This window comes from Oculina patagonica, chromosome 4, assembly GCF_052425735.1.
Source record: "Oculina patagonica isolate OP01 chromosome 4, crgOcupat, whole genome shotgun sequence".
Lineage (NCBI taxonomy): Eukaryota > Metazoa > Cnidaria > Anthozoa > Scleractinia > Oculinidae > Oculina > Oculina patagonica.
Window position 1 is genome coordinate 39,154,842 of NC_135761.1, and position 19,158 is coordinate 39,173,999.

General features: G+C 38.3%; 2 protein-coding genes across 2 annotated transcripts in view; one reads left to right on the forward strand and one right to left on the reverse strand.

The window, feature by feature from the left end:
- LOC144650224 (uncharacterized) overlaps nt 1-19,158 on the reverse strand; it is a 196,785-nt gene that overhangs the window by 25,113 nt on the left and 152,514 nt on the right. The window lies entirely within an intron of this gene.
- Nucleotides 1,432-6,017, forward strand: LOC144648706 (uncharacterized). The gene is made up of 4 exons (XM_078508188.1): nt 1,432-2,054; nt 2,216-2,248; nt 4,257-4,474; nt 5,089-6,017. Exons 3-4 carry the CDS (start codon nt 4,258-4,260, stop codon nt 5,253-5,255), a joined length of 384 nt encoding a protein of 127 aa, XP_078364314.1. The 5' UTR covers nt 1,432-2,054; nt 2,216-2,248; nt 4,257; the 3' UTR covers nt 5,256-6,017.

Below are 19,158 nucleotides of genomic sequence, written 5' to 3' on the forward strand. Positions count from 1 at the left end.
TTATGGGTTCATTTGCAGCGTTTGATTCATAATCCGACTCTGATTCTGACTCTAACTCTAACTCTGGATCTGATTCTGATTCATTGTCAGTGTCCATCTGGCCTGCATGTTGTTCTGCTGAATCGTATTCCATATCCAATATGCCTTCAGGAGCCTAGAAGATCTAAATAATAGAAAAAATAAATTACCTTTTGTTAGACATGGCGAGGATTTCATATGTTTCATTGACACTGATTTGAAAAACAATTACCCTGCTTAATCTATATATCTTATTAACCACACGCGAGGGCTGTACTGGGGGAATATTGGCCCGAGGTCTTGACAGTGCGGATTGAGCACAGCGAGGTCCATACAAAAAAAAGACCCCTGGCCAGAACCGTCCTGAGCAAGATTGGTTAATAAGAGATTTATTGCACAACCAGAAACTTTGTGTAGTTAGAATCGCTACCCAGTAGATGTCGTGGAAAACAATGTGCGGCAAAACTTTTACGCAAAACTTTTACGCACGCTAAAGGAACTATAATTATTTCTGTGTTTAAGGTCATATCATTTTCAAGACAATAAAAACTCAGAAGAAATCTTGCAAAAAATTGTACGCTAAATCGTGCAGGAATAAACGTGGCATCATCCAAGACAAAACCCGGTCCGATACTTGAAAAATATTGGCCCTCGCGGGACCAAAAGTAAAGTATTCTGATTGGCTGATTTAGTTATTGGCCCTCGGACCACCTTAGTCCATTAGCTATAGGATAAGTGGATTTCGTCTAAATATAAAACCAATAACTAACAAGTCTTCGTCTTCTTTCGTTTTTGTTCAAATTTATTTACAACACATGGGTAACCAAGCTTTTGTTGAACCAAGAAGTCCTGGCTGCTAAACTTATTTTCAATTGCAGGGCCCGTGCCCACTCCCCCAACAAAAACCCATTTCCTTTGGGGGTGGGTGTGCCTGCAGCTAGGCTAATTTGCATTTGGGACTATGTGTATAATACCATGGGTAGGAGAATAATCCCTTTGATCGTAAGATCGTGAAGCTCGTAAGATCCAAAGGTGGCCAACTCCTTATATGGAAGATAAAGGTGGTCCACCTGGGGGGTCACCAAAGGAGACAATTCAGTTACGCAGGGAGTGGGATGTAGTGAACATTGGTTTACCAGAGTAGTTGGAGTCTTGCTTAATTAAATGGTTGAATTTTGCGAGTATGAGTTGGAGTTAAGAACTATTAACATCACTTTTGAAACAGATTGAAATAATGTAGGCTCGCCCGCTCTTACAACTTTTCTTTATTTTCCGGTCATAAACTAACGATCTAATGTTGAGAGAATTAGTGAGCAGAGAAAATATATTTTTCGGCTATATTCCAGAAACAGAACTGGATTCAAAAACAATTTTTCGAAACTTAAATACACAGTAAGTTGCCAGTGCAAAAAGTCAAATTTCTCAGTGCCCAAAATGTTTTTCATTGCACAAATTAAAATTTCTCATGAAGAGGCCTGGTTACCATTGTTTTCTCGCACTTTAAGGCAGCCATCTTCGCTGTGCTTCATTTGCATCACAAATCAACTTGCAAATCTGCTGCAATTTTACCAGAATGGCATTTTAATTCCATAAGCACATGCACAGAGAACGTGACGACAGAAGTCAGCCCTCGCAAATGTGTTTGGACCAGAGCAGACCAGATGTTTTTCCTAAAACTAAAAGGGCAGAGCTTCCAACGTATGAACAATTCGCTGCAAAAAAAGTCGGAGGAAAGACGGGGGCATTTCAAGACGAAAGTGTCTAAACATGGAAAACATCGGTTGACAACCTAAGCAACTATGGCTTGATGGAGTACGGGGAAGGCTCAAACATATTAAAGCCTTGCGCTTTTTACAGAATCGTACCCGATCCTCCCAATTCGCAATTTTTTTTGTGGTGTATTTGCAAGCGAACTGTGAATGTCGGTTCTCAAAGGTAGAGGTGTTTATTAAGTTTGGATTTTAGGTGCTAATATATATTATGTTTGTGTTTAAGATGCCAAGCTTTTACCTTTTTTTACCCACCATCAAGAAGAGGTAGCTCTAATTATTTGTCCCCTAAGTGTTATTTGCATCTCAGAAATTCAGTTTCACTCTTACCCATATGAGGTATATGAAGTAAGCTTGCAGGTGCCTTTATGTCTTTTATATGTGATTTTTTAAATCCTTAAGCTTATTTGTTTGTTTGTTTGTTTTAGATATATTTAACAGAAACAGAGTGGCCAGTGGTGGTAAGCTGCTCGTTGCTTCTGGCTGTTTTCGGTGATGTTAATCCGTGTTACTATATGATAAACAGTTAGCTTAACAGTTGGCATAGTTCACTGTCACCAAATGGTATTTTATATCAGAGTTCCATTTCTCATTGTTTCGACAAAGAATGGCTGGGCAAACGTGATTGTTTGGCCCTGCGCACGGTGTTGCCTATCAGCGTGATATTTTACTACTAACTTGTGTTTGATTGTATTTTATCATTCACAGAAGCCCACTTATTTTGTGGTTCTGTCATGTTTGGACAGAAGATACAACTATTCGTTTTTTCTAATTTAAAGCACCATGAGGTTTTAAGCGTGCAGTAATTGAAAAATGAATTTGAAAAAATGCTAAAAAATCCTCACTTCCGGTGTAACAAACAAGGCCTATCATGCCTATTGTGCCTTTGAGACAGCGCATCAATGATCGTGCATATCGTGCCTTGATTTAGTTCCCTTGTGGAGCCTCTCGTGCCTTGCTTCGTTCCCTGAGAGCGTTCCTATCGCACCCTTTTCGCGTGAAATGGTGCGTAAAATTTTGATGTAAACTTTCCGTTTTGTTGCAAGAAAGGACACAAAAAAATAAAAAGTTTGAATTAAATTTCATGTGTCAGTGTTTTATTTTGGGGATCCCATTCAACATTTACATGTGTTTTCCTTGTCTCAAAGCCGTGGGTGCCGTAGTATGGGCAATGTATAAAAGGCTGAACCCCGGGCTGAACACTAACTCAACAAGTTGCTGCAGTTTACAGAACTCCAGATCAGGTAAGGTTTTCCCTTTTTCACTAAAGAAAATTTCCACATTCACTGACGTTTGCCGAAAATTTTTTAATGAAGCAGTTGTACTGCAACTGTTTTTCTGTTAGTTTATTTAATTAGCATCTCTCCAAGGCGCCATCGCGTTGCCAGAAAGCCAATTTAGCGCTATAATATCCGAAATTTATTCTGGCTGCGACTGACACCAAAAGTTTAGCTTACAATTGGAAAAACGTTTGTTCCTGAAATCTTGATTATACTGACTGGCATAACTAAACTTAATAGAAATATCACTAAAAGAAATGTCGTTTGAGGATTTCCCCAGTGAGAATGATATAAGCTTATAACAGGTATAAAATCAAATTTAAAAAAATTAAGCTTAAGTGAGCGACGTAGACGAATTTACAATACAACTACCAGCGCTTTAATAAATTCACCTCATATTTAGCTTATTAAACAATTGTGCTAAAGACAAGGAAATCGTTTTAACCTTTTAAAGCATTGAGAAAATGCAGTTATTTCGCTTTCACAAAGCATACAGTGATATCCTGAATTCTGGAACTCTCGATCGGGTGATTTGTCGAAAATCCAGATAAGTCGAACGTTTTCCTTTCTTTGAAAAACACTTATTTTGTACCCACGATTTATCGATCTACCCAGTTTTTTTCTTCCCAGAGGTCATTTCCCTTGGGGCTCTGAAAAATCGGATTTTCCCATACACCAGAAGCTAATTCATGAACAAAACAAGCCACGAATAATTCAAAATCTGAAACTTGACGTCACTGTTTGTTGCCATAGTAACAGCAGTTCCTAAAGGCTTTTTTAAGAATCGATAAAAACCGATATCAGAAAATCGTTCTTGTTTTTGCTTATAATCACATAATTAAATGATTCACACAAGGACCACAGTCGTCATTCGGTTTTACTAAACAAATCCGCGAGAGTTGCTGTGATTTTTGCCTGCCATCTTGAGCAGGGAGATCAAAATGGTGGAGCTTTGTCGACTTTTTTTCGACCCATTTGCAAGCTTTTAAGTGCGCTTCTCTTCCAAAATCTAAGCTTAATACAAATAAGAAGTTAATCTGCTTTCATGGATGCCTTTTTAGGACAATGCTTACATTTAAAAGTTTCCCGAGGAAAAGCTTAAATTGCTTAATTTTGTGTTTTAACCGCCCTACTCAAAAAAATGAACCGGATATAAATAATTTTATGCACTATTCTTACGTTCTTTCAGAATGAATTTACTTCTTGCCAGCAAAATGAGCCCAAGACTCCGGGAGAAAGTTTACAAATACACCATGTTCTACTTTCCCAAAAGCCATCAGCAGGGAACGGCGCAAACTTCCATTGTCGCCAAGGGATACAGGTGCCATGTAAAAGTAGGCAAAGTAGTGATGGTTCTTTGCAAGGGCGAAACGGAGCTAGTCCCAGTTAAAATCATGCAGATGGACGGTAGGTACTTCTTAATATTTTAGCTTAGAACCAGTCAAAAGTGACTCGAGTGATATAAAGTTGGTTTGCAAATGGCCTTCCATGACTTTTGGTTGACGAACGCATGATGAAAAATCGTGCTCTAATTGGCTGTCAAACGTTGAGTTTCAAAGACGTTTGATATGACGTGCGTGTGACCACGGGAAGTCTAAACGTAAAATTTTGCCAAATAGCTGCAAATGGCTTTTTAACACTTATTTTTTTAAGGGGATGAATTACACAGTAGTATTACTGAAACTTATTACACAGTAGTATACTTTGTGCTTCTTTTATTCTTAAATTCCGACTTTTTTGCGACGGTTAGGCGAAAAAAGCACTTTTGATAACTTACTACAGAAAAACTATGCACGTAATAATTAAACTACTGTGCAATATGCTGTCTTCTCGATTTGAAGCAAGAAGTTTATTCTGTGACTGGTTTTCCAATTGCAAACAAAGTAATTACCATTTTGAAATTAATTAACGTACTTCTGACCTCAGCAACAGCGTCTCAAAATATTCAAATCATGCACATGCAACTTATAGCTACATAAAACAATCGCCGGTATAAACTGTGGTTTATTTTAATATTTCAGACGAAATCAATGTTCTCTGGCGTGCTGAAAAGGCGCTTGAAAAGGAGCTTGATTCCCTTAAGCAACAACGCCATAACATGATGCCGGAGGATATAGGCGCAGAGGCTGCAGAGCAGAGTCACGATGGAAACACGCGGCCAAAAGAGAAGCTTATCTCCTGCCGATGAGCAGCAAAGGAACTCCATCCTGATAGAGTTACCCAGTAGTCCTTCCCATGAAAGCCTTATTCCCCTTATTTCCACTAGTGGACCTCACCCTCCCCCTGTGTCCTCCAGTTTCAGTTTTTCAAATTTATTGTCCCCTATTTCCACTAGTGGACCTCACCCTCCCCCTGTGTCCTCCAGTTTCAGTTTTTCAAATTTATTGTCCCCTATTTCCACTAGTGGACCTCACCCTCCCCCTGTGTCCTCCAGTTTCAGTTTTTCAAATTTATTGTCCCCTATTTCCACTAGTGGACCTCACCCTCCCCCTGTGTCCTCCAGTTTCAGTTTTTCAAATTTATTGTCCCCTATTTCCACTAGTGGACCTCTCCCTACCCCTCAGCCTGAAAACCGAGTGCAAAGTGGACTTTCCCCTCTCCATTTTTCACCCGAATCTAGTTTCCTTTCCTCACCAGATGAAAATGCCTTTTTCTCCACTCAAACCGAACAAAAAATAAGTCAGATCTATCAAAATTCCATTATCCACAGTCAGCTGCTAAACAACATCATACAGCTGTTATTGCAGCGTAATATATCAACAACTGCCGAAGTGGAGCAACCACCATCCACGCCTGAAGGCAGAGATGTCATCTCACCTGATGCAGAACGAACACCTGATGCAGAACGGCGCTTGATGCAGAATGGAACGCCAGATAAAGGAATTAAAAAACATGTCCACTTCTAAACTTAACTTTTCTTTAAAACTGGTAAAGGCCATTTTTAAAGAAGAAAATTGCCCATCACCTTACGGAATTGCAAAGAACACAAACAATTTTCAAAGGACACTTCCCGTGGTCGCACGCACGTCATGTCAGACGTCTTTGAAAAAAAATGTAGATTTATTTTTTACTGTTAAATATTTAACTTTTTAATTTATTATTATTTTTGTAGTTAGCATATTACAGATGAAGAGCCATGTCAAATGGATATACTGTAATAAAGTCGTTATTATTATTATTATTATTATTATTATTATTATTATTATAATAAGAAGATGAGTTGGAGAACAGGAATGTGAGTGGCGGCCGTGGTCGCTTGGTCTTAGACCCAGTTAAGGTATCAAATGTTAACGAAATTTATTTTAAGATCTTTCCCAGTGAAGATGAGGGAAATGATTGGAAAAAATGATTAAGTGCAACAAAGTTAATAGAGGGAAAATGGTTTGGAAGCCCGCAAACATCAACGAGAGCAAACAAAGAGGACTTGATTTAGGTTGGAAGGTCCACGACCCTACAAATCTTTTGTTTTGTGCTCATACACTATGCGTGAGTTACATAATCGCAATGTTTCTATTGGGGTTAGCTACACGAACAAACGTAACCACCTATTGTATTTTGTCAGGTTTTGTGCAGGGTGAACCCCCAAAACAGCGAACAAAAACATACAACAAAGAACTTTGCCAGGCTTCCTAACTATTTCCCTCTATTAACTATGGGTGCAACAAGTGTTTCACACTTTTAATGCTTTTAGCCAGATGGGAATTCAGATGCGCTTCACCCATTTTTTAGAGTTTGATAATCAGGAGCTGTTTTAGCAAACTTTAAAATATTCATAAATAATAATGGATAGATGTGTGGAGAGAAAGAACTCAGAAAAAATTCTGAGTTCACAGATGGGACTCGAACCCCCGACCTTCCGTACACTAGTCGGACGCTCTAACCACTGAGCTACTGAGAACTCTAATGGTGAGCAGTGGTCATTTGTGGGTGACACAACGACTGCATCGCGCAAAATGTCATTGAATATAAAATATTCAATGACATTTTACTAAAAACTGTGGAAGTACTCCAGGAGGGTGGAACCAGGGCCTATACATAGATATGGATATCTAATTTTAAACTCCTGGGTGAGAGACATGTTTTTGTAAGAATAAAAAGACAAAATGGAGAAACACTTGCTACACAAGCATATCACTCAGTACCAACTATAATGTAACTAAGTATATATTGTGCTCAGCTTGGGGGTGACAGTTGTCAACAATGTCACTTCAGAAATGTAAAAAGGCAACTTTAAATATCTCTCTTAGGATAGAAATAAAAAATCCTGTAAGATTTTAATTAATGTTTTCCTGCCATACATCAGTCATTTTGCAAATACTGAAAGCAATTCTTCATTTAACATTTATTCAGTAAGCTTATGATCGATTTGTACTTTAATTGATTCTTACTAGCTGTTTTACTAGTATGTATTTACTAGTATTCTACTAGCTAACCCCCAAACAGGCAATGAATAAAAAGCTGGTTACCTGTGGTGTCTTTTAAGATTTTTCTAAAGCTTTTGATACTGTGAACCACAATATTCTTTTATTTAAACTCTACCACTGTGGCATACGAAGAATAAGCCTTAACTGGTTTGAAAACTATCTACATAACCGCACTCAATATGTTAAGATTGGTAATATCCAATCTAGTCCTGAAACTATTACTTGTGAAATACCACAGGGATCAACTCCTCCTCTCCTCCTCTAAATTAGCAACAAATATAGCAATTATTCAAAAATTAAGATATTTTGTTGATTTTCATACATTGAAACAATTATACTATTCTTTCATATATCCATACCTATCCTATGCTATAATAAGTTGGGGCAGTGCTTGTAAAACCAATTTACGTAAAGTTATAACTAAGCAGAATAAATGTGTCCAAAGCATTTTCTTTGCTTATAGCAGGGAAAATGCTACACTATATTTCAATCTTTTAGGAATTCTCGTAAGTGGTTTCCTTAGAAACCACTTAATTTTAGAACTGGATGAAAAAATGGTCAGTCCTGCTTATGACGGATAGTCATAAGAATTAGAAGAATTAGGTATCAAGGCAATGGGCGACTGACTGCATATTCGGGCGTTGTGTGAAAGGAAGTCGCAAACAGCTACTGAACAGAAGAAGCGACAAGATGCCGTAGAGAAGCTGAGAAGCATGCTTAGCCATCAAAGGGGCCTCCAAAAGAAGTCATAAAAATATAAAATTATATAAAATTATAATATATAAAATTTCAATTTGGGTGGAAACACTGGTGCCAGCAAGCACACACATTTAAAAAGAAGAAAAAGGGGAGCGGAGGCGGAACCAGGGTTTTGGACGTACCTTAAGTGGTGGGGTTTATTCCCTGATAACTGATTTTGACACACTGGAAAATGTGGCTTTGTCTACTCTTCCTCTTAAACCTGAGGAACCCGAGGATAGTGAGGAGTGGATTTCATATTTGCCATGGCTCGATTTCAAACACTGCAGCTGCAACTGCTCCCACCATCCACAGGTTGGAAAAGTCTTGGTCAACCATGAGAACAAGGATAGCAATATATACGACAGTGTCATAACTGAGGAGAGTTCGGAATCTGAAAGCGAAGATAGTGCAGAGGAAATCAATGAACTACCTGAAAGCCAAGAACCTACAAAGAATGTTTTGTATGCTGAGAGATTTAAGCTGACGGGATGTACATTTCATAAAGACTTTCAAAGTGCCCTAAAAAAAGTGTCAAAGAAAACGAGTGAGGAATGAAGAAGTTAAATTAAGAGTTCATTTCCATCAAATAAATGTGAATAAATTTTAGAAAGGTCTAGAAAGTGGCATTATCTTGGAATCAATGTATCATCTGTCAGAAAACTACTACAGAAGAGTTAAGATGCCCACTTTGAGCAAGTGGAGATAGGTCAGATCCTAAGGCTGCCTTTATTGATCTAGCACGAAATTCAGCCTTGTTTTCTGTGAATATAGCTGAATATTTTGAGGTAGAAAACAAACGTTTTGACGAAGAAGATGGGCTGGTAATGTTTAGTGCTGTCAGCTGTTCTGTGTCTTCCCTGAGACCCGATTTAAACAGAATACAATACCTGTTCCCACCTATGCACCAAGTGAATTTCGCAGTGGAGTGTCACTGGGCACGTTCGAGCTAGATTTTGTCCCAAGAAATAATATGAACGTAGAATTATAGAGGCAGGCAGCATATTTCCCCAGTTAAACAAGTGCTGGCATTTCTATGGTCAAGATATCATACACGTTCTATAATATTGGTATAAAGAGGACATATTGTAAACACGACTAAAACAGTGTGGAGGTCCTAAAAGGGCCTGGAGACTGAAGATTCGTTCAAATGGTAAGAAAATTCAAAAGAGAGGACTGAATCATGTTCACATTGAGAAAATGAAGACTGGTGGCTTGGACATGTCCAAGCTATTTAAAATGAAACCACTATGTCAGTCGATCCACACAATGGCTCAATTCAGTTGGCTGTCAACGCCTCTTCATATGGTTTGGGAGCAGTTTTGTCACATGTCTGAGATGATGGAAAAGAAAGACCAATCGCACACGCTATCCCGCAGTCTCTTCAAATGGGTGTCCCAGAAATAAATACCATTTAGTCCAAAAAGGGTTAAAAACAAAAATGGCATTTATTTGACTCACCTCCTACCACTCGATTCAACGTTTAACAGAACCTTTTTAGGTTTCATACATAAAAAGAAACCATTGGGAGAGTCTTATCAACAATGTAACTAGTCTAGTAATGCTATACTTATACCTGTTAGCTCAAAATAAACATATCCTCATTTATTTCATTATTTCATATATTAAACTTACAAACAATTGGAAGTCTCGTAATGGGAGCCCATTACCCAGAGCCTCTCCTGAAGTGATGCATGCAGTTGTTAGTGTAATTCACGAAATGGTTTACAGCACCATTTGCGGTCAAATACAGCAAAAAAGGCCAGGTCTGCTCCCGAAACAAAAGATGACTTGCTACAGCAAATCATCAGCAAGCAAGTTTCTCTTAAAGAAATGAGGCAGTCAGCGGATCGTCTTAAGCACAAGGCAAAGGTGGTTAAGGCATTTCTTAAATTTCTTAAAAGTTCATAATCTCCATTTTTAGCTGAAAAACATTGAGAAAGAAGGGAATATTTTAGTTTTTTCATCAAGTTAGACGTGCAAATCTTCCTTACTAATTTCTTTTACACATTAAACCTGGAAGGAGAGCATCAACAGCCAGCCTGTGTCAGTACCAGTGCCGCAGCCAGTGACATCACTAGTGGCAGCAATAACAGGTAAAATATGTAAATCTCATTCTTCTCTGCCTTAGTGGCCAGTTTTAACAAACTGATACTTTTCCATTACAATATACTTAGTATGAGAACAATTTAACGATGAATTTGCTTTTTCTTTTTATTATTCCAACAGATCAGAACCAAGGCATCATGGCTGCTTGAGAGCTGTAAACTGATGAAAATTAAATAATGTGAAAGTCTTAAAGTCATGTCATCAGCATTTTCTTTCTCGTTAGTTTGTTTCCGCCATTTTAAAAGTTTAAAAATTCATAAAAAATAAATGGAGCAAGAAAAGAAAAATCTGAGACACCGTTTTGTAGACCAATATATGTAGATCAAATTCCACATAAAAGTTTTGGCTCTCATGTAAATGTGTTCTCAAATAAACCTAAAGTTGCACAACATCATAATTGCAAACAAAATGCTGATGTTGCTTATTATGGTCTGTATGATGCAAACAAAATCCACAATTAGGTTCCATACATTAAAAAAACCATTGAAAGAGTCTTATCAACATACATAACTAGTAATGCTATACTTATACCTGTTAGCGCAAAATTAACATATCCTTGCAAACAATTGGAAGTCTCGTAATGGGCCAGTTACAAATGCAGTTACATCAGTCATATTTTTCAATGTTTTAGGTGGCCACTGAAATTTGGAAAACTGACAGGTTGTCGTCCATTCAAAAAGCAAACCCTGGGGGCCAGCATTCACAGAAATCAAAGAAAACAAAAGAAAAAGTCAACTGTTGCAAGTTCTGTACCATCTCAGTCTGTTCAATCACCATCTGGTCCAAGAAAGGGAAAGAGACAAAAAAAAAAAACAGTGATACATGTATTGCTGATCAGGAAGACTCGAATACAGAAACAGTCTCATCAGCTCCCTGTACACCCTGCAAGGGACATAAGGGGGTACGTTAAAGTACTCGGTGATCTCATTCAGCTCTCGGGAAAGAAATACAGCATTTGGACAACTCTGACGGTAAGTTTAGTGTTAGAGTGATTTCACTCACTGAAACTAAGTTCGCTTGTTGTTGTTGGCCAAGCAGATCAAGGCTTCAAAGGCCTGTTGGTTAGATTTTCTAAGAACCGTTGCTAGACATGGTAAATGTACCTTAGATCACGAGTCATGCCGAATCTCTATATGAAACTCGTTTTAAGTGATACATGTATTGCTGATCAGGAAGACTCGAATACAGAAACAGTCTCATCAGCTCCTTGTACACCCTGCAAGGGACATAAGGGGGTACGTTAAAGTACTCGGTGATCTCATTCAGCTCTCGGGAAAGAAATACAGCATTTGGACAACTCTGACGGTAAGTTTTGTGTTAGAGTGATTTCACTCACTGAAACTAAGTTCGCTTGTTGTTGTTGGCCAAGCAGATCAAGGCTTCAAAGGCCTGTTGGTTAGATTTTCTAAGAACCGTTGCTAGACATGCTAAATGTACCTAAGATCACGAGTCATGCCGAATCTCTATATGAAACTCGTTTTAAGTTTCCATTCCCTTTTTATTTTCGTTTGGAAGGTTTCTTTTGCTGTTTGAAGCTAAACGAAACACTTGATTTAAACTCTTTCACTTAGTGTTGTTGTTGTCTTTTTATAAATATTTCTGCTGAAACGGTTCTGTGCGAGTCCATCTGCAACACTATTCAGTTTTCTGCATTCGGTTGCGCATTTTAAAAGCCAACAGTAAGTGTTTTATTATTGTACGGGTTATCAGTCTTGAGTTAGTCAAGTAATAACCCACAGTTAAGAAGAAAATTAAACTGAATAAAATGTTTTTCTCACAAGAAATTTATGTTAAAAAGGTGTTAATGGTAGTTTTTGTGGGATTCTCTTAACACATAAGCTTAAATTAAATTCGAATTTTTCTCACTAGAAACTCGCAAGAAATCTGCCTGCATTTCTCATTTTAATTTACTTTCAAAGTCACCTGCTCTGTATAACATGAAGAAAAATATCAGTACTAGTCAAGGCTAAATAAAGGCCTATTTCATTTTTTTTAAACAGCCTGCATGTGAAGTCGTAAAAGACATATTAAGCTTTTAAGAGGCTATGTCCGTTAGAGCGGTCTGGTGGATTGGGCTCGCTAAATATATTTCACTCATTTTTTGTGTGTGACAAGACTTTTATGTACCTATTCTAAAACCACAATCCGCTTGATCAAATCTTTTATTTTTTTTCGCCATTGAGGGAATTTTTGGTTCACCCGAGCGAGCGCTCGTGACGACCAATGTCAAGGCTTAAATTTCACACAACTTTAAAGATCAATTAAATAAAAACTAAGAACCTCTGTACAAAACAAACACTACGGTTACTTATATTATGACTTTTCAACTTACCAGAGCGATTTTGATAAAGAATGATTTAGACTCAAGCCAGCAGCGAGACTTAAACGACACCCATATTGTACAGATTGTTCAAACAGCCAAAAACGGGTCAACTTTAAACTTCAATTTCGAAAAAGTGAGGCGTTCTATTTCAGCCAAACCAACACAGCAGAAAAGTTAATCCACTAGAGAATGTCACACCATGAAGAAACCTTCTGGTATCCTCGTAATGAAAAAAATACAGCTGTGTGAACTTGCTAAATTTCCATAGTCGCCATGTTTTAACTCCATTTTGGGGAACTCCTCAAAATAAAGTGTTGCATCTTGTTCTCTTGAAGACATATCTAAAAGAATCAAAATAAGTGAAAAATCATATTAAATGCATTACAGTCCAATTAAAGGAGAGAAAATATTGTTTTGGGAGGACATATAAAGCGTGTTAACTCACTTGATATTATAAAACTTCACACTCAGTGAATTTAGCTCGATGATTACACAAGCAGTTACAATCTCTGGCGCCCAAGATGTACCTTGACCTAGTGTACTAATCAGGTGAAGATAGTCACGCAGTGTTTTTGCTTTCCTGTTGGCGAAAAGCAACGTTTCTTCGCGAGAAGAAGTTCAATGTCGAAGGGGAGACCCAACCGCCATGTTTACTTGGGAAAGAAAACCGCTGACCAGTCTTGAGGTTGCCCGTGGAATCGAGCTCCTCTTAGGGGCCGGTTTTGAAATAAGTAATTTAAGCTTTGCATATTTCCTTTTCAGGACAAAATTCTTATAGTTGTGTATTCTTTGATCGAAATTAAAACAATCCTACAGGTAAGAAAAGAGTAATCAAATATTACAGGGTCGTAGGCAGGGGGGGTGGTCTGCACCGCCCCGTGGGCCACAAAGATCCACCTAATAGGGGAGTGAGTGTTAAAATGACTCCCAGAATACAGTAAATATGTGGACTTCAGTAACTAAATTGTTCAAAATTTCAAATGGGTAAATCCCTCCCCCCATGGCCCCAACCCGCGCCGCCAAGACGCTAACACCTCCAGTGAAAACTCCTGCTTACGGCCCTGAAAAATTACTCAGTTTGTTGTACTACATTTTTCTGGTTCATTGTGTTTTAGCGCCTCTCAGAGTCTGATTGAACAAAATAAAAATAAACAATCCTTTTCCTGTATTGCTCTTGTACCACCAGATACTGCCAGCATATACCAGCTCATTCCCGCCATGCGGGATATCAGTGAGCGTGTCGTGTTGTCAGTAGAGCGATATGACTTTTCTGAACCCCAATCTGGAAAGGACGTATGCAACAAATATGTAAGTTGCCAGTGCAAAAATTTAAATTTCTCAGTGCACAAATGGAAGTTGCCAATGCACAATTTGAAATTTCTCATGAAGAGACCTGGTTACCATTGTTTTCCCGCACTGTGTTTCATTTGCTTCGCAAATCGACTTACAAATCTGCTGCGATTTTACGAGAATGGCGTTTTAATTCCATACCGGAAAGCATGTTTTGTACGTGCCGTGGGGCTCAAGTGCAAATTTCCTTTGCATTTTGCCTCAGCTGTGGCGGGAGGTTATGAAATGATCAACAACCATCGACAGATTGAGGTGGCAGCACATGCACGGAGTAGGTTGTTCTGGAATGGACCAGGGGGGGGGGGGATGGACCAGGGCAGAACAGGTGTTTTTCTTAAAACTAAAAGGACAGAGCTTCCAATGTATAACAACTCGCTGCAGGGGGCATTTGAAGACGAAGGTGTCCAAACATGGAAAACATCCATTGACGACCAAAGCAACTATTAACATTGGTTTGATGGAGTACGGGGAAGGCTCAAACATATTAATTATTGCGCTTTGTACAGAATCGTACCCGATCCTCCCAATTCGCGACTTTTTTTGTGGTTTATTTTCAAGCGAACTGTGAATGTCGCTTCTCAAAGGTAAAGGTGTTTATTAAGTTTGCATTTTAGGTGCTAATATATATCATGTTTGTGTTTTAGCTGCCAAGCTTTTACCGAGAGAAGAATGGCGTTATCGCTTTTATCGAGAAGAGCTGATATATTTAACAGAAACCGAGTGGCCAGTGGTTGTAATTTGCTTGTTGCTTCAGGCGGTGATGTTAATCTGTGTTACATATATGATTAACAGTTAGCTTAACAGTTGGCATAGTTCACTGTCACCGAATGGTATTTTATATCAGAGTTCCATTTCTCATTGTTTCAACAAAGAATGGCTGGGCAAACGTAATTGTTTATGTTTACATGCATAATGGAAAATGGTCGGGGAAAATAAAATTGCTAATTGCTTAAGGTCAGTAATAATAAAAAGAGTCATGGAATCTTAATTTTGATTACAACAAAGTTTACATTTTGAAATGGAATCTTAATAATTTTGATTGAGACAAAACTTACATTTTGAATAAAAGGCAGGAATATTGAAATTATGAGTCAGACCTCTTATGACAATTAATGATCTGAAAAGTGGAAAAAATATTTTTCAAGGTATACTGCTATCTGACATTTTGTATGGATTAAGCTGTAGTCTGACAGTGGAATTTCATTTCTATCAGGGAAACGTGAAGCCTGCAAACACAAACTTTTCTTTGCTGAAAAACGCGGAGAGAAACTACAGTCAGAAATATGTCCGTCCGTGTTTGTATGCTGGGAAAAGTGAATATATGGTGTAAAAAATGACTGCTAATGTTGTTTCAATTTCTAAAATGCTTATAAACTTATGGAGACCTGAATTAATAAAATAATAATTTGGGAAAACAGGATGCATTTCTATTACAACTAAGGACTAAGAAAGATATGGTTTGCGCTGATCTCAACTTTGTAACACTTTATAAAGAGTGAGAATGTTTACCAAGATTAATTTTTGTCAAAAAACAAAAGCAGACATAGTTGAGAAGTTTAGCTTGGAGTTTATCGATAGCATATGAATAATGATAAAGGCCTCAACTGAGAGTGTAATATTATAATTTTATTTAAGGTAAATGAATTAATATCTGCTACTATATAAATAAAATTTACTTATAATGTGTGGAGAATCTGGTTCATACTCTTTTCCACTCATGTAGCAAATGTTTCTAGAATAATTTGAATCATACATGCATTCAATGCCCATTGACAAGGAGTAAAACACTCATAGCAAAGCTGTATCAAACAGGGATCTCGTTGAGTTGGAAGACATGCTTGCTACCTCAATTAGTGAGTGCTTGTCCCAATTATTCACTACCCGCCACGCAGAACACAATTTAAGAAATCTCGAAGGTAAACTTGACCTGCCCAAGCCACACACAAACTACATGTATTTAAAACGAAGTTTTAGTTATAGTGGGGCCCTGCTATGGAACAATTTGCCCCAGCAAATGAGGGATGTTGGCTCCATTGGGCACCTTAAACAAGCAATCATAAATCGAATCTCTGACATATCGGATTCCCACACGGCAATCATGTAAAACAGTGTTATGCTTTTTTTTATTTTTTTATAGCTTAACTGATGATTCTTTTTACCGTGTGAATAAATAAAGATTGACTTGTCTTGATGGCTGTGTGGCATTTTACTATTGGAGCACTCAATAACATAGATCACAATTCAACATCTACAGCCTCTTTGTCCCCCATGCCACTGGTATTAGCGTGTTCCAGTTACCGACGGAGAATACTCCTGGCGAGGAAAGGATGGGGAACGCTTTGATAGATGACTTCCAAGAGTTTGTCACTCTAGAAAGCAGAGATTGTGTGGATGACGCTGTAGCCAAGTCCGTTGTTAAACTTGAGCAGCTCAGAAAGACACAGTACCAGGACTATGTGAAGACAGTCATTAAAGACAAAACGATTGCAATTAGCAGTCCCATCAAGAAAAACAAGCTCCCCCTTTAGAGCAAACAACCCTTGCGCACTAAATCAAAGCAGTGGAAGAAAATCATCGCAGCTGTTGGCGTCCAATGGGTCTTTTTCCACAGGCCAGCTCAACTTCCACTGACATATCATTGAACAACCTACAGAATCTCACAACAAATCAAAAAGTGAACGTCAAAGGAGTTCTCACTCTTGGCGATAAACTATCTAAGCAAGTCAAGAAAAGAAATGGAGAAAATGGCACAGTGAAAGGAGACTGAAGAACAAAGATCTTCCTGAGAAAAAAAAACACAAAGATTTGCAAAAAAAGGTGAAGAAAACGAAGACAGTGGGTACCCATAGATAAAAGTTTTGCCAATTTTTTTAAAGGGTAGCCTCCTACGCAGTAGTTTTTAGAGGCAGTTGTGTTTCACTTCTTCAACGAACACCCCTAAAAAAGCTTGTCATGTTATTTGACAAGTTTGTAAGAAAACAATAAAGCTGTTCCTGGATTTGGAATAAAAGATGTCGGCGTGGATTCTTATAAGCCTGGAAGAGATCTTATCAGAGGTCGGGGGTATAAACTTCATCCCAATCCTAGCAATCAAGAGACGAGTATTGTATTGAAATAAAAGAACACCAAGGCGTAAAAGCGACCCTCAACAGGGATATTTCACCATTACTTGATCCATGCAGACCCATCTTGGTGAGTAGGACAATCTGTGAACTGATGTATCTGTGAACTGATGTATCACACTCTGCGGGATTCAAATATCGATATTGCTGTCTACTAACTTTAATAAATTTTAAAATTCAAAGCCTTTTTCTTCAAGATGCTGCTTAAAGTTGTTAGGAACGTTGCCCGCCGGCAAGGACACACAAGATACTCGTACAATTTCGTGTTTGTACAAGCAAATTGGGTAACTTACGTAAGAAGTTGAAGTGTTTTGACTTCATTGCAGTCTAGGAAAGTGAGATAGCGAGACAGAATACTCAGAGAAGGTAGTAAAAGATTGTTCATAGTGTTAAATTCATTCAGGAAAGTGTGAAAACATAATGAAACTAAGTGGTATAGTCCCGGACTATACCAGGCAGCACAGGCTATGGGACACTTGCAACATATTCCCTGCGCGTACAGTTTGGAAAGTAGAAAACGTCAAAGGTTAAGGTTCATTCTTATTCTCAATCCAGCATCAATTCCACAAGGTCTAAATCCGCCCAAATCTTGAAGTTCAAATTACATAAAAGTTTAAAGTGTAGCCAGGGTTTGGCAACAACAGTTATTTATTTACGTCTTGCTCTTTCTGTCCAGGATAAGAGAAAATTAAAGCCAACATGGTCAAAATCAAAAATTCCAAAACAAGGTTTATGCGAGAAAGATGACCATGTCCATTACCCTTATGCAGTGCGTCAGTTATCTACCTCCCCCATCTTCAACACGTACACCGCTGGTCTAAAGAACATTCAAGAACAGCATTAACATGTTTTGGAATGAGAAAGAACTATAACTTATCAAATGCACACAGAGCCCAGTTAGAATCACTTATTTATTCTCTTCAGCTTCCCCTTCATGACTTCTATTTTTATAAAAAATGATTTCTAAATTGCTTGAGGGCACGACTTCTGCTTTTTTCCACGACTTCAACTTTTTTCAGCAAGATATCTCATGTTTTGGCATGATGTTCTTTTTTATGTGGGAGGAGACTACTGAGGCGCAAAAATGACTTTTCTCCTTTTCTCTTGTACGTTATAATAGTTTACTCGGCAGAAATAGCGTCAGATATCAGGACCCAATTGTATGGAATTCTATCCCCAAATACATCAGAAACGCTGCCTCCGTGCAGCTTTGTAAAGCTAGTCTTAAACGTGCCTCCAGAACTATAGACCATATCCAATTTGAAAAAGAGGCTTGCTTAATTTATTCCAAGGACTGACTTATATATTTTTAGTTCTCTTTTTTAAATTTCTATTGCATTTATAGTAATAAGTTTAGTTAGTCTATAATTTAATGACAGGTCCACACCAGCTTTATGGTTGCCTTACCCGACCTGCCTCAGCAAAAAATTATGTATGTATGAGGAAACTGTTCTTATACAGTTTGTAAGTGTCAGCATCTGAACAAGTGTCTCGACCAAAACAGTACACAGCCTTTCACAACAACTGGCTCCTGTCCGGCACAAATAGTGTACGTCTGGCCAGAGATAGATGATGGACGAAGATGGATTGGCCGTATTCTAGGGGAAATGCACAATCACATTTGACCGCTGCCTCATGCCATTTTCCAGGCTGTTAAAAGCAAGATCCATAGAGCAGTACAGTAAGATGCTACTTTGCAAACCAAGGAAATTCAAAAGGGCGAAGGTGTGGGATTCATACCAGCATAGAAATCTCTAGCAGCTGCTAATGCAAACCAACCAAAAGGTCATCCTGAAGTGATCCAATAATTCAAATAATCGAGTTTCAGAACTTCAGAAAGGCACAGGAAAAGGAGCAATATCCTGATGATCACGAATTCCCCTCGAAGGTAAATGCCAAAATGGGCAGCTAGTTGCCTGGAAGACATTTTGCCTTTTTTGTTGCCCCCCCCCCCCCCCCTATCAGGAAACATTCTAAAGGACGCTGAAGGATTGTACGTGGACATAACACACTTACTTACGTAAC